At 35.6% G+C, this 16570-nt stretch overlaps 1 protein-coding gene across 1 annotated transcript in view; it reads right to left on the reverse strand.

Annotated features, from left to right (window-relative positions):
* LOC136836666 (muscle M-line assembly protein unc-89-like) overlaps positions 1–16570 on the reverse strand; it is a 651149-nt gene that overhangs the window by 437050 nt on the left and 197529 nt on the right. The window contains 12 exon segments of the mRNA XM_067101137.1: positions 1194–1366; positions 1368–1413; positions 2754–2867; positions 3246–3399; positions 4092–4270; positions 5191–5339; positions 7885–7914; positions 10484–10585; positions 11344–11565; positions 12097–12251; positions 12776–12887; positions 13404–13576. Of these exon segments, the coding sequence (XP_066957238.1) occupies positions 1194–1366; positions 1368–1413; positions 2754–2867; positions 3246–3399; positions 4092–4270; positions 5191–5339; positions 7885–7914; positions 10484–10585; positions 11344–11565; positions 12097–12251; positions 12776–12887; positions 13404–13576 (1609 nt within the window).

Raw genomic sequence — 16570 nt, forward strand, 5'->3', positions numbered from 1 at the left:
ATGTATTCACCAATGTTTGGTACCCTCCAAATCTTCGTGCGCAATTAACGACCGGTTGTAAGTTGCACCCAACATAAAGCGATATAATTTGTTGATTTTATAACAGCAAATGATAAGCTGGGCAAGGACTCATAACAATAATACTGAAAGATTTAATGTCGAAAAAAATAACGAATGCATAAAAATGTAAAAAAAAAAACCATACCGGAAAACATAACTACGTTAAAAATCTAATTTTGAAATTTGAAACAATGCAACTTCACTCAAATATACTGAACAATCGAGGGACAAATACACAAAGACATAATATACGTATTGTGTTCAAGCCACAGTGCTAAATGAAGATCAAAAGAAGAATACAAATTAAAGTTACATTATGAAGTAACTAATGAAAGCACAGAAGATACGTCGGTCACCTGACTTCAACTGAATATCTAAAAACAACAAATTATTTGCTATCACTTCTAATACAGCCTGTCAAGGAAGGCATTGTGAATCAAGCTAAAGTCGAATAAACTTGAAGGAATGTCATAGTTACAAAAATAATTTTATTATCAATTCGAGTACCGTACCCTCACGAATTCCTTATGTAAACATCAGAACTGGATGATTGAAACTCATTTAACAAAAAATGTTAATATTTCATCTTTCCCAGCACGTATTTTGAGCCCGTTTAGCAGTTTGACACCACCAAACACACTTAAAATAATTTTTTTTTAAATATGATGAGTTTCCATCTTTGGGCAAAAAATAAAATTGTAAAAAAAAACAAATAGTCTAAGTTCAACTCTGACTCCTAAAAATGCCAAAATATCTTGAAAACTGACTTAATATTTCAAAATATCGCGTTTCAGTTTTAGTGGGACAGAAATGAGTCAGTTCCCGCTGAGCGAGGGGACGGTGGGTGGTGTGTGTGTGTGTGTGTGTGTGTGTGTGTGTGTGTGTGTGTGTGTATGAGGTGGGGGAAAGGGATGGGGACCCAAAAGACAGTACAGCCGAGTTAAAAAAATGACAGACTCTTGTTGCTCTATAAGCACTTAAGGCCTACCTAGTTCTTTAATGAACGAGCAAATAATTATAAAAAAAAAACATAAGTTTAAAAAATAAGAACCAGACACCTTCATGATGAAAAACAGCTAATAAAAAAGAGATACTTGAAATATTTAGCAATTCTGATAAAAAAAAAGTCTTACTTTGGAATCTTTCTCCTTCCGGAGGCTAAGTCCGAGTCGGTGCAAGAGACAGAGACTCTGCAGATGGACTCAATGTGGCCCATCTCGTTGGAGGCGGTGCAGGTATAGAGGCCTCCGTCGGTATAGTCCGCCTTCCGGATGACCAGGAGGTGATGCTGTCTGATGTCCAGGTTGGAAGGGAAATGCTCTGAGAGATGTGATCCTCTGCCTGTCTCGGTGCCTTTTTTATTTTAATTTTAGTGGGAGGTTATGGTTTAGCGCGTAGTTATGAAGAGAGAGAGAGAGAGAGAGAGAGAGAGAGAGAGAGAGAGAGAGAGAGAGAGAGAGAGAGAGAGAGTAGTAATGATAGTGTCAAGAGGGAATTATAATAAAAACATAAAATTAAGTAAAAAAACACACAGGAAATAAGAAATAAAACATTACGAAAAAAAACATATAAAAGAAAAAGTAAAAAAATTTGAAAAGAATTTAGTGTCGAGTATAAAAAAAATTTAAAGTAAACAAACAAGTCATAACGAAGAAGAAAAAAATTAAAAGTAAACAAACAAGAGTCATAACGAAGAAAAAGTCAAAAGGAGACAGATTCATAAAGAAGAAAAAGTGAGAAAGGTGGATCGGGAACGGAAGAAAAGGATGCCATGGAAAACAGGTTCACAAGACGAGGTAGGAGGAAGGAAGAGAGAAGAGGAGGAAGAGGAAGAGAAGAAGAAATCTATTAAATCTAGGAGTCAGTGAGAAACGCGTAATGCAAATGCTTCATAGTGGGCATTAGCTCATGCACTACATCGCCTATTCTACTGCAAGAGTAACTTTGTTACAGTCTAATTGCTCGACGAGTCAAATAAAAACAGCACATTCTACCAGAAATAGATAACATAAAGAGATGTTTTAAAAAGTCATTTTATAAATTCGTTTAACAACGCCAAATTTTTGTATTCACACGGGATTCCAAACCATTTGTTTCCTGTATACATTTTTATATATATATATATATATATATATATATATATATATATATATATATATATATATATATATAATGTGTGTTTATGTGTGTATATATATAGATATATACATACACATACATACATTGTATATATATGAAAAACACGAATAAATTAAGAAACCCTCTACATATGTGAATTCTAATGTAATTTCCTATACTCTCTGATTCACATAAAAAAAATAAAATTTTCGAGTTGCTTTCAAAACACACCAATTAAGGGCGTCAACCGTTTTTTTTAAATAAAAAATACTGTAATTTACTTCATTATCCTTCCATCACGTTATATTATACAATATGCTGCATTTTCGAAGACAATTTCTTGATATACCTACTATCTTCTCTCTCCTTGTCATTTGATAAATGCAGTGAATTTTACTATTTTACTATCAAATTTTTAGATAATAATATCCCAGCTTAATAAAAACATCTCTGAAAATTTCTCAAAAATACAAAAATTTTGATTTTGTCAGCAAGACAATTAATCCCTCTCCCCCACCCGCACCATCTTTTTTTTTCCCCCCTAAACCTTCACAGTTTCGACCTTCAGTACTTACCACACAACGCCTATGGTTGGGTAAGCCTCGATGACAGTCTGAAGGGTGATGGTCTCGCCCTGTCGGACGCTCTGGTCTTCCAACTCCCGAAGGAACATGGGAGATATGTAAGATCTGAAAACAAAACATATTCAGAGTGAGAAAAAAGCTCATTTTTCTATAATTGGTTCTTGTTCATACGTAAAAGGAAGGATCTTTCCTAAATAGTGACCCCCAAGGGGTTTAACCCGGTATGGGTCCACCTTTGCGGCGTGTTTAATACAAGCCCGTTGGGGATTACCGTAAAAAACATAAACAAACGACTGTAAATATCATAAAGATAATGACCCCCAGGAAATAGTCCTAGGTAACGACCCCCAAAAACCCTTGGGGGTCACTGTCGAAGGCAAGATCCAGAAGGAATATTCCCAGTGAACCATGAACGTTGTTTTCGATGAATACTTTTTAATTAACCAATATCCTAAAACGAGCCATGTAACAGTGCTTATTTACTTAAGGCCAGAATCGACGATGAGCCTGCACTTGCACAGGACCGAACCATAGGGGTTGGAGGCGCAGGCGGAGTAGATGGCGGCGTCATCGTGAGTCGAGTTCGAGATCTCCAGAGTGTAGAAGTGACCGTCTTCTTGCCAGGTTGTGTGGCAGTCTGGGGGATAGAATGAAAGAACAAGCTCAAGAAAATTCCTAAATGTAAAAACTGGCCGTAATCTAAAACTATTTTCAATGAAGTTCTTAGTTATGAGACGATCTGCTGAAAGAGAGGAGAGTAATGTCTGGAGATGTTCCAGATAAAAGAATGACTGAGAAATCGTAAAACAAAAGGAATCTTAGACTTTGATGTTCATTTCATAATTAGCTATGGTGGATTGAGCCCAACTAAAAATAAGGCTAAGATGAAGAATTTTGGACATTGCTGTCTAGCGACACATGGAGGTAAATATGCAAAGCAAATAGGCATCAGTTTGAACAGAAAAGTTTGACAAAATAAGTAGATGATGTCTAGGTAGGTAATAAAATTTTAAGTAATGCACTAGTAGAGATAGGGATATAAAGAACTACAGTCTATTTCAGGTTATATATATAAGGTTATACGCCATTCCATCAAACATACTCAAATATTCAGCAGTTTCTCAACAATTAAATCAAAATTATCTATAAAAACTGATAATGAAAAATATGACTTTAACCCAATTTATATAAAGAAAAATAGACTTCATACCATGAAGAGGAACTTGTTTTCAAAAACAACACAATAAAAAATCTTAAACATGAAATAAAAATAATTTTGAAAATTAACACCAAGAAAAAATTACACTTTCAAATGGAGATAAATCTTACCATCGATAACCAGAGACTCCCCATTCTTAAACCACGAGACTGTGGGTCTGGGCACGCCCACAATCTGGCACGTTAACCTGACGGGGAACCCAACCTGAACACGTCTGTCTCGTAACCTCATCGTGAACTGAGGTGCCATGGATGGCACCGTGTCCAGTCGAGACAGTGCCATCAGGTTGCTGAAACAAAGCATGAAACAGATGATGCACGAATTACGAAAACAGATGAGAAGCAATGAACTGAAATGAAACAGAGGATTAGTCACAAATTTGGATGAAATATACAAACAGTCTTCAATTAAGAAAACACAATATTTCACTCATAAATTAGGAAGAAAAAGACATATTCATATATTAGTAAGCATTAGACAAGGATGCATAAATCATGAAGAAGTAGGTAGTCATAAATTAAGAGGAAAAATGACGGATAATCTTAAGATAAACTAGACTAACAGTCTCAAATTAGGAAGAAACAAACAAACAATCATCGATCAGGAAGACATAAAATGAATGGTCATGATAATCAGTAAAGATATCAGCACCACAAAATCTGCCCTATTTAACTGGATTTAAATGCCACAAACATCAAGCCAAACCACTTTTCTCTGCAGCTTGGTGAAAGTCGAAATTCGTCACACTCATTAAGCAAAATGGGTTTCTAATGAATTATGCCCTTCCCATGGGACATCAAAAAGTCATTAAAGGAAAAAAAATTAAAGGTGCTGCAAGACCTGAACGTGCGGTTTCTACAGAGGCGCCAGAAAGGAAAATGCCATTCCAAGATCAGAAGACTGACAGCTTATATAGACTGATTGGAGTAATATTCATATATTAATAAAATACATATCACATTACAAAAAGGCAAAATACCAATGACCACGGTGTACAGTTAAAATAAACATTGCACTTATTGATAGGGTAATTCCATCATGAGCCTACATATCAAATCTCTAATCTCGATAATTTTACTGCCTCAGTGAGTACATACAACTATCCTACAAAATTTCGTATATCAAAGGTAAAAGAATTATTTTGTAATCAAGATAACCACTTCTCTTATAAATAACATTGAAAAAATATAAATACAGCACCATACATACTTGTTAATTCTCTCCTGAGCTTCCAGAATGGAGCAATCATTGGTCGTGTTGACTCGGGTGTATGACGTCACGCGGCCGCCTGGGTTAAGCACCTCCAGTTCGTATTTACCTTCGTCTTCCCACTGGAGGTCTTGGATCCTCAAGGACACCTGCAGCAACCACATTTGCATTTAGATAAAAGTAACTAAAAAATCTCAATAATAATCATAGGTTTCATCACCTAAAGTTTTGGTTGAAAGTTTTTACTCTCCTTGAGGAAAAATAAACATGTTTCATTTCTCGAGTACATTTGAAAAATAATTTGAAATATAAATGCAATGCCGTATACAATTACAGACCTTAATACATGGAAACATATACTGTAATTTAATAAGCCTGTTCAAAATCGAGACTTTAATAGCCTTAAATTTTGGTGCACTCTGGCAATAATACCAAAAACAAAAGCGACAATAAATTCTTTCAAATTGGGAAACAATAATGTTCATCATATGGATTTTTGACTTTCAGTTTTTTTTTGCCCAAAGTCGATTTATATTTTTTTTTGAAGTTCACTTCACATCTGAAACTTTTATATTCACATTATTTTACTTCTGATTTATAACATGTAATGATTTCTGTAAGGTGAGGAAAATGGTGAAATACTTCTAATTTTACAAAATGATTTTTAGTTGTTATCGTTGTACGATAACACAATAATAAATTAAAAGGAAATAGTATAAAGCCATTCTAGCGATTATTTAAGGTTTGTGATTTCATCAGGTAAATTTAGATTATCTAAGTAACGATGACTGGAAGAGTACGCATTTTGAAAATATGATGACTCACATATTTTCCATCTTTTTTTTTAAATTTAAATCTGCTTTCCTACAAAGCAATACTGATAATATATAAATCAAATCTTATATATGTATGTTAACAGAAGAGAAAACCACTCAAAAGGCAAAATAGAATAATGAATGAAAGAAAATGGGGCTTTAATAACGAAGATAAAAGACGGAGAGAAAAAGACCAGAATAGTTTCTTAGTATTTTTACCTACATCAAATTACAATAGTTAATAAATTCGAAAAAGGGATGATAATATCATGCTATGCTGAAAGAGAAAATATAAAGACATTAAAGGCTGCAAAGGAAAAGCATTAAAGAAGCAGAATCAAATTAATATATAATATAATATACAGTAAAACACCCACTCAGTATACCATACTTAAAGAACGGACGAAGATATTGCAAAGCCGATACTTAATTGTCGAAATAATTCGCTCCTTCTGTAACCTTCGCCAGTCCTTGTTGAGTTTTTGATGATACAAGGAGAGATAATCCCGGAGAGCCAATCAATCATTTAGCTTCCCTTTTATCTCGACATTCGAATTACCTCGGCATCAAACTACTACTTTCTTTCTTTTGTTGAATTCTCTTGAAGCTAATAATTAAAAAAAAAAACTATGTAAACTTATTTCTTTTTATTTACAAGGAAGCGCAGATAAACATCCATGTACCCTTTTAAACTGTCTCGCGTCTAAACTCCTAGTTAATATACTTATTACCGAGACCTTCCCAAATCAAACATGCTTGCTATCCAGGAGTGTCTAACTGCACAATTATTTAGAATATATTCTTTAAGAGAAACATTCGTTTACTCATAAGAAACACCAGTAATCTAATAACCGAGAGGCGAGGATTGATTAATTGATGTAACAATTGCTGATGGCATATATAGCTAAATTTTTAATTCCAGAAGACGGTGCTACTGGAATCGAACCCCTGTGCGCTGACTAGCAAGCTTCTCACATCCAATGAAAATATGAAGTACTCTGAATAACTCTACTACTGAGGGACAACAGAGCTGCCAGAATCCACATACCAATTATTTGTAATAAATTACCATTGGCATCCACAAAGTAGTATGTGAATCAACGTACATTTCGTCTGAATTTTTATAACTCAAGATTTCACCGTCTTTAAAGCATTGTCTAAATTTTCACTGGCCAAAATTTCGCAGCCAAAAAATGCTCCCTGAATTTTTATATCCCAAGACTTCTCCACCATAAAATATCATCTTGATTTTTACTAGCCAAAATTTCACTATCATTCAATTCCTCCTGGAGTTTTTATACCACAACATACCCCATCATTAAAAACTTTTGCCAATTTTGATCACCCAAGACTTTGCCACCCCTTAAAATTTTGGGTTGCCGTCTAAATACCAGTGAGATATTGAAACCAAAAGATTTGCAACAAAGAACATAACGCCATTTGGTCTGCGGAAACCTGGACACAACTAATGCTCAGGATTGATTAACGATTGAATTTTCAAGAGAAAGTCCAGTAAAATAATAAGTGGCGAAATACAGTGTATTTTATTCCCAGTTGAATATCAAGATATACAGTATAACCTATATTCTCAAGCAGATTTTCTAGAAAAACACTGCTTTCTAACATATGTACTGTATTGAAATTTTAACCTACTTTAACCAATGCAATGAACAGAAAACATAAATCCGAAAGAAAGGAAATTCAACCACAAATACCAGATGAAAGGAGAGAAATTAGACCCTCAATGAGAGAGCCAAGAAATTTACAAGAAGCGGTTAGTCAAAACTTATGATTAAAAACCAAATAAGAGAGCGTGCATGCCATGAGGTTGAAAATTCCACTCTTCACTCGTGTATGGCGATGCCATACAATATATTACCTTGCAGAGAAAACCAAAGATATGGTGCATCTGTCAAAGTCAACGGGGCGAGAAATGGGGGAAAAAATGACATTAGTCTGATGGATTAGGTAAAAATATCATGTCTCTGAAATCAAACTTACAAAAAAAGTGGGAAAAAAACTGCTGCAGTCTCGAATTTTGTGCGCAGTTTTTCTTACGATTTTTATCATCTTCAAATATCTGGCAATTTGTACCCAGCAAAATCAAAATGCTTTAAAAAAAGGGGGGGTTCAAAGGAGACACAAAATCAAAATTTGATTTTTAGACAATTTAGATCCGTTGTCTTAACGAAAACGGTATATTGCAATGATACATAAAAGTGTAATTTTATAGGTAATATGTATAGCAATAGTCCCTTCTTTTGGAGGTTGGGGGTCGGGGTGGGGCGGGGGCGGCCGAGTTAAAAATATAAAACTAAAGACGGCAATAAGAGCGTTCGCGAAAGAATAACTAGAACCTGAGAAGATTGGCCAGTAACTGCTTAACCTGAAAGATGAGTAAGAATGATAATTAAGAGGAAACATTAGCTCTGGCCATTTCAGGTACGAACAGTTCTGAAACACGGATAGAAACAATTTTCTCGAAAACTGGAATGATAATTTACCGAGTAATTCCATAAACAATTCGACATATTTTATGTTATCATTATTCTCAAAGACATTTGGCATTTTCCAGTCCATGAAACATGCTGTATATATGTTTTTTTTTTCAGAATTATATCTCACAAGTTCCGTTTTCAGATTTTTTCAGGGAAGCTATTGAGCTTTGTAGTTGCGGAGGGTAAGCTAATGATATTGAAATATAAGAAACTAATATTAAAAATCAAGATAGCAGAAAAATCAAAGAAACTGAGGGGTAATCGAAATGCAGAAATCCTCCGTCTATATACAGGCAATGATTCGTAATGGCAAGTCAATGGAAAATTCATTAGTCCTAAAATTGCTTATTGCTTCGTCTCAATCGCAGTTAATCGTCCCGAATGTTCATCTGTTGCATGCTTGGCTAAACGCAACCTTTCCCAAGGCATTAGTAACCTGAGAACATCTCAAAAAGGAATTGGCTCAAGTTCAGCAAAAAAAGGAAGAGGAAAAAAAATCATGAATTGTACCCGATGGAATCACTCAACTCATTCGATTTGTCCCTTTATTTCCTAGAATCGGCTTCTGCTGTCGGGAAGCTTTAGTCGTAGTCTTACGGAGATTCGTATTTCAGCTTTTAGTTCGGTGGTCGCTTATTAAAAACCATTCTTATACACTCCGGAACCACCTGTCATTGTCTTTTACATAACTTTTAGTAAAGAGTTTGAGTTACGGGCTGCTCAAGGAGCAATAGCCCGTGCTGGCATAGGGCCAACTTAATCTTAAAAAATCTTAAAGCCTCAAAATATCTTCAAATTCACAGGTCAGTTCTGTTTTTTTATAAATGGAATTTTACTTTTGATACCAATGAAAATGGACATCATTCGGAAACTTCGGATATTTCAAGAAAAGGGCTACTGGTGTGCATAAATGGTAAATGAACTTTCCTGGAAAATTATGAACACAGTTTATTTACAAATTCTTGAAAGCTTAAATCACTATTACTCATCATTTTTGGAAAATCAAAATGATCTTCATCTGCACTGAAATTATTCAGTATTGCCATAAAACGACGTCTTTCAACCTAATGCTATCTACAGACCATCTCTTAAGAGAAATGGCTTACTAAACAAAAAAAAAGTAAAGAATTACGCTATATTACTGACGGTATCTATTACTGAACCAACTTAAGCATGGTAGGCTATTCCCACAAAACGTATATGGGAGAGAAGTGCCAGGCTTGGTCGCAATCTAAGAGAGTATAATTGCGATAAGCTTGAAGCGGATGTTAATTACCGAAGTATGCGTGGCGAAGACTGGAAGGTTTACAGCTCCTGAGTTCTTCTCGTGGGTTCTTGGTGACAATTTCCTTTTTGACTTCCATTTATCGTTAAGTGCCAGTGTGATTGTGCTACTGTCATTAATTTGCAATATTTGGATACTTAATCTCGTGTTTTTCAGTGATTTTTGTGTACATGCATCTTTCATTACCCTGAACTGCAGCCCCCTAAACCGTTCTTTATTCTAAACCAAGTTTAGTTAGCATATAATACACAAAAATTTCCACGGGGGTTGTTACTTTACATGCAGTATTCCCAAAAGTGTTTACTTTGTGTTTTATGAACTCCAGTGCCAACAAAAACTATTTTGGGCCAGTTCTCAAAATTTTCGCTTATTAGAATATCCCATTAACGCAACCAGCCCTCCATGCCTTCACAAGTCCATATTGCGATGCCCATGAAATTTTCTTCGATATCTAAACATGAACGGACGAATTAATTGAAGAACTGGTTTACTGTATTATGATTATTCATATATCTTCTTGGTTAATTTAAACACTGGGAGAAGAGACGATTTACAAAGACGAATCTATTATTGCCTCGTCGATTCAGAGCCATAGGAAACGCACCCAGTAACCTGGGCTTTTAACAACGATGGGTGTGAACCACAGAGAACGAATCTTATATATAAAGAATGGGGCTACAGAAGACCACACTTACCGATCCCTCGGAGCAATGTGATGAGAACCTTGGGTATCTTTCGACATCAACGAGGGTGCCATCTTTGTACCATCTAATCTCAGGCATGGGTTCGCCTGTTACCTGTTGAGCAAGGAGAGAGGAGTAGTAGTTGGATGACTTAAATTAAGAGGCTCGCATTGATGTCCGTTTTAACATTGTGACAACTGCACTGAAGCATATGTTAAAGAGTTACTATTTTTGTAAATTATAAAAAATAACAATTACTTTTAAGATTATATGAAAGAATAAGATATTTCAGAAATTAACTCGAAATTCTGACAAGCATAATGAAAGGATTCACTGGATTGTATAGACTGTGGTTCAAGTGTGTGAACCTTTCTCTTTATGGTGACCAAGCTTTCGAAATTGCTTTCTGCTTCTGTATTTTTTTTTCGAATGAGCCTTTTCCTTTATGGTGACCAAGCTCTCGAAATTGCTTTCTGCTTCTGTATTTTTTTTCGAATGAACCTTTCTCTTTATGGTGACCAAGCTTTCGAAATTAATTTCTGCTTGTTTTTTTTATTTTATTTTATTTTATGACATTTTTTCTTTTAGGATGAATGCTACTGCTTCCTTCTCATCCCTTTTACTTATTTTCTTCAGGTATGGGCAGGTAAAGGGTATTTAGATGCCTCTCCCATTACCCTTGATACTTAAAAAAAAATGAAACATATACTCGAAAAATAACTTGCAAATAAAACATACTTTCAATTTCATTTTCTTAAATGCAGTCACCATTACATTTTAAAAGCAGGATAAATCTTATGGGATGCAACTGAACTCTGTGCTTGAATTATAACTGACGAACAAAAAGAACTTTACAAGATTTTTTCACTCACCTGGGCATCGAGCGATATGCATCCGCCGGGCATCGCCCTGACCTGGTGGGGCAGACATCGGGGGAAGGTTGGGTGCTCGATCTTGCGGCCGATACGTATGGGTCTCGGGGTCATGACGGGTTCGCCCCATCCGTACTTGTTCCTCGGCGTTACACGGAACAGGTACTCTCGGTCTTGTTTCAGGTGGTAGACGTCGAAGGAAGGAATTGGAGTCACACCAAGCTGAGAGGAGGAGGGAAAATGTACGTAGGATTAACGAGAGAGACAGAGGTGGTTGAGCTAAGACTGAGCAGAAAGACTTACAAATAATAAAGAACGTGATTACACGGTAACTGATAATCCTGAGTGATGGAGTATAATTGAATTTATATGTGTATATATATATATATATATATATATATATATATATATATATATATATATATATATATATATAATATACTCCTTGCTTGAACAAATCGATTAATAAATTTATGGAGCATTGTATTTACGTCCTAAATATAAGAACATTGCCAAGGGGCTCCAATCCATGTCTCGAGACGATCTTTGCCATGTATTTAATCATACTCTCGTGTGTGAACAACACAACAATCTCTGTGACATCTGACATTACAGTGGCCTACTGCGTAATAACTTAACAGCTCTAAACGGAGATCATTTGGTAAAATATATAAAAACTTTAGCTACACAGAAACCACATCGCAGACCAAGTTTGCCACAGGGAATAAAAAATAAAGACGTAACGTAACTTACGTCCTGCCATCTGGCTTCTTCTCCCAGAATCCAAGACTCGACCTTGTACGCCGTCACCATGACGCCTCCCGTGTGCTCCGGTCGGGTCCATTGGAGAGACACCCAGTTCTTTCCGATGTCGTGAGCCTTTGGAGTGCCCACTTTACCTGGGACGTCTGACGAAGACAAGAGAACGCATTGGAACAGACACAATGCAAATCAAGATGAATACTCTAAAAGCTGTTCGTTAACAATTTACCCTCTAATTGAAAAAGTGTTACTGCACCTAAGTGAAAAAGTGTTCGCAGATAATATAAAATATTAAACAAGAGCTAATGATGATCTTTCTCTAAATACGGAAAGAATTGCTCTATATTTTACGACTGTAATAATAATAATAATAATAATAATAATAATAATAATAATAATAATAATAATAATGACAAATTACAAGGAATTGGGATTTAGTATGTTCCTTACGCACAAATAGACTATTCATTTAACACCCAATATAAGAAATGAAACAACTTTCAGATCAATAAACTATTAAAATACTTTATAAATCCAGCTTTTGACGTCCACAGAGAACACTACCAATTTACACTGCTATACATGCAAATTCGAAGTTACAAAACATAAAAGTAAAGAAATTTGGTGACTTTCAACAGTTGGTTACTTTGTGGTAAAATGGAACCTTTACCTCTGATGAACCTGCCGGTGGTTCTTCGCTGATGTTCCTCGTAGGACGTGGTGACATACATCTCGTCTTGTCCTCTTGGGGAGAAGCTGCGAGACCTATACGTCTCTCGGACCTTGAGAAGAGAGTGGATAACTCATTAGCAATTTAACTTGGTATTTTCTTTTTCAAATAAGGCGCATCACAGAACGTTGGATTTTAATAGCAAATGGAGTATTCCTGTGACGACTGAATGTTGCTATTTTTATCTTTTACTACGAAGACATTCTCCTTTTCATAGGAAATAAATATATCAGTGACAAACAAACAATCTTGCTAATACTCTCATTAGAACACCTGTTCTTTCCATATGTTGCCCTCAGGACTGAAATACTTTTTTAAAAATTAAATTTACTTTAACTTTACTTTTCTTTCTTTACGTTTCATCTTCAAAAATTAAGTCAACTAAATTCAAAGCACATACTGACTTTTCATAAATTGTTAAACGCGTAAATAACTCATTTAAGGAAAATCTACGTCTCAAAACATGCGTATTCTATGGAAAGAGGACACTAGGTTCCATTCAGAAACTCGAAGAAAGGTACAAATGACAAATGGGAAAAAAACTTTCTAATCATAAAAGAGTATATACCTTCACGCTGCAGTAGGCCCTGACAGTGCCATGGGAGTTCTTGGCCTCTACGGTGTAGGTACCGGAGTCGGTGAACGATGCGCCTCGAATAACCAAGGTGTGATGGTTGTCCTTGACTGATTTGGTCGCCCTCGTGGTGATTGACACGTCATGGCCGCCCTTGAGCCAGGTCACTGGAGAAGCAACGACAAAGCCAATAACTCCATCTCAAGTTTTAGTTAATAATTATGTACTAGAATCAGTTTCATAATCTGTATCATTTCACGTTTTTATAAATTCACACACGCACACACACACACACACACACACACACACATATATATATATATATATATATATATATATATATATATATATATATATATATATATATAATAACAGAGAAACAAACAAAGACAGTAATATACTTATAAAGAAAAAGCAGAAGACGCTCACCTTACAATGCAAACGATAGAACCTAATTAACAGTAAAAGAAAAATATATACAGAAAAAAAAAAACAAAAGATCAGAGGTACAAATAGTAATGACCTATGGCAAAACAATGGAATGGAGGTAGTATGCGTGTTTAATGAGTTTAATGTTTCAAAGACTCAAGTATCTGCAGTTTCTGTTGGTTCTGTGCCTGGCACAATAACTTTAAAATCATCATAATTTATCTGTGTTTGCACTTGGTGGCATGATTTTCATGGAGGATAGCTCTGGATTGAGAGTTTGGCATCCAGTTCTATAGCTCACCCTCAGTGAGAGTCGGCTCTGACCCTGAGAAGCCGCCTGGTGGATCCAACATATGTTCCCAGACCACATCTGGACAAGTATATTCATAAACAACACCAGACGACATCAAAGGGCAGAGCCGATCTTTAAACCTGAAGAATGAGCCGATTGTCTTTGGATTTTTCGGGATGAGTTTGATGTCAATGGCCCCAAAGTACCTCTGAACGATCCTAATGAAATCCCTTCTAAACTATCATCATGTGAAAATGGGAAAACGGCGTATATAGGGAGTTTAGGACATTAAAATTTACTGTATAAGTCATTTCTTTACTTCCAACCTAGGAATTGTATTACTTAAAATTCCATGGCTATCACAAGACAGTATTTAACTTTTCTAAATATGTATTGTCAAAACATGAGGAGTTCCTTCTGTCTTTTGATTGACTTTGTTTACCCCATTATAAGCCAAACTTTGCCAATTCTATTTGCCCGGAATTCTTGTTCCATAGACTAAAAATCTTAATTTGTGTCATGATCTACAGACTTCAAAATGAGTTGATGTTGTTGTCTCATGGTGCTTTTTCCAGACTCAAAACCCACTGGGCCCCTTTTTAGAAAGAGTGACCTTGTAACCCTAAAAGCCTTAGCCAAACGAGACGATTTGATTATTACTAGGCCTGATATGGGAGGGAACTGCAATTCTAGACAAGTCCGAGTACATTAACAAAATGAATGTGATTTAATGATAGCACTAAATTTCAAGAAATAGGATTGCCAAATTACAAGCAATTTTTAAAGTAGAAGACAAAATCAATAGGTTTCTGCGAACACTCAAAATGAGAAAATCATAGATGAGAAGGTATACCATGATCTCTTTCTACTGGCTCCTCTTTCGGCATTCTGTATGGCCTTCCCAAATTCACAAACCAATGTTCCTCTTCGCCCTATCCTTGCTTCGTACTAATGCCCCAAACTATGTTAGCGAAATTCCTTGTACTCTGTTGGAACTCCTTTGACCACTAAACCAATATACCTTAAATAATTCAGAACAATTCAAAGACCGTATCTTGTATCAAGACCTGATTTATTTATGACAAGTCTAGACGTAGAATCACTATTTACAAATGTTCCTGTTAGAGAAACTATTACTATTATCCTTTGATAAGCTCTTTTCCTAATCCTGATCTGGTTTACTGTAATTTTAATCGCCCTTTTAAATCGCTTTAGAAATAGCAGTGCCGACACGGCCTTTGTATTTAATGGAAAACTGTTTAAACAAATAGAAGGCATGGCCATGGAAGTCCATTAGACCAACCTTCATGAACATTTTTATGTGCTCCTGGAGGAGCACATCCTTGAAGAATGTCCCTGGCCTATCGCCTTTTTTTTTTTTTTTACTCGATACGTAGATGATACGTTTGTTTTTTAAACATGAAACCGATTCTGACCGATTTCTGATTTTGCCAATGCCTGTCATAGTAGCATCACTTTTACCTTGGAGAAGGAACAGGATTCTAAACTGGCCTTTTAGATATTTTGATTTTCAAAGAAAATTACCGTTTCAATACTACTGTTTTTAGAAAAGAACGTTTACTGGTCTTAAATAAACTTTTATAGCTCCTGCTTTTTAATTTCAAACTTAACTCTGTCCACACTCTCATACACCGTGCTTTAACTCTCACTTCTAATTGGGCCTTTTTCATGAAGAAATCCTTTTCCTGCAACAATACTTTAACAATAATTGCTTTCCACACAAAACATTCTATAGAATTTTTCCAGACTACTGAACAAATCTTTCAGCCTTACAGTAAATTTTAATGTCCCTAAAACTCCTATATACGCCGTTTTCCCATTTTCACATGATGATAGTTTTAGAAGGGATTTATTAGGATCGTTCAGAGGTACTTGGGGCTGGCTGACATCCCGAAAATCATCCCGAAAATCCAAAGACAATCGGCTCATTCTTGGCGAAAGATCGGCTCTGCCCTTTGATGTCGTCTGGTGTTGTTTATGAATATACTTGTCCCAGATGGTCTGGGAACATATGTTGATCCACCAGGCGGCTTCCTCAGGTCAGAGCCACTCATATGGGGTGAGCTATAGAACTGGATGCTGACTCTCCAATCCAGAGCTATCCTCCATAAGAAATCATGCCACCAAGTGCAAAAACACAGATAAATTGCGATGATTTTAAAGTTATTAATAGGCACAGAACCACAGAAACTGCAGATACTTGAGTCTTTTTTTTTTTTAAACATTAAACTACGGGTTCCTCATTAAACACGCATACTACCTCCATTCCATTGTTTTTGCCATAGGTCATTACTATTTGTACTTCTCTGATCTTTTGTTTTGTTTTTTCTGTATATATTTTTCTTTTTTACTGTTAGTGTGGTTCTATCGTTGCATTGTAAGGTGAGCGTCTTCTGCTTTTTTCTTTATATATATATAT

This window comes from Macrobrachium rosenbergii, chromosome 56, assembly GCF_040412425.1.
Source record: "Macrobrachium rosenbergii isolate ZJJX-2024 chromosome 56, ASM4041242v1, whole genome shotgun sequence".
Taxonomy (NCBI): Eukaryota; Metazoa; Arthropoda; class Malacostraca; order Decapoda; family Palaemonidae; genus Macrobrachium; species Macrobrachium rosenbergii.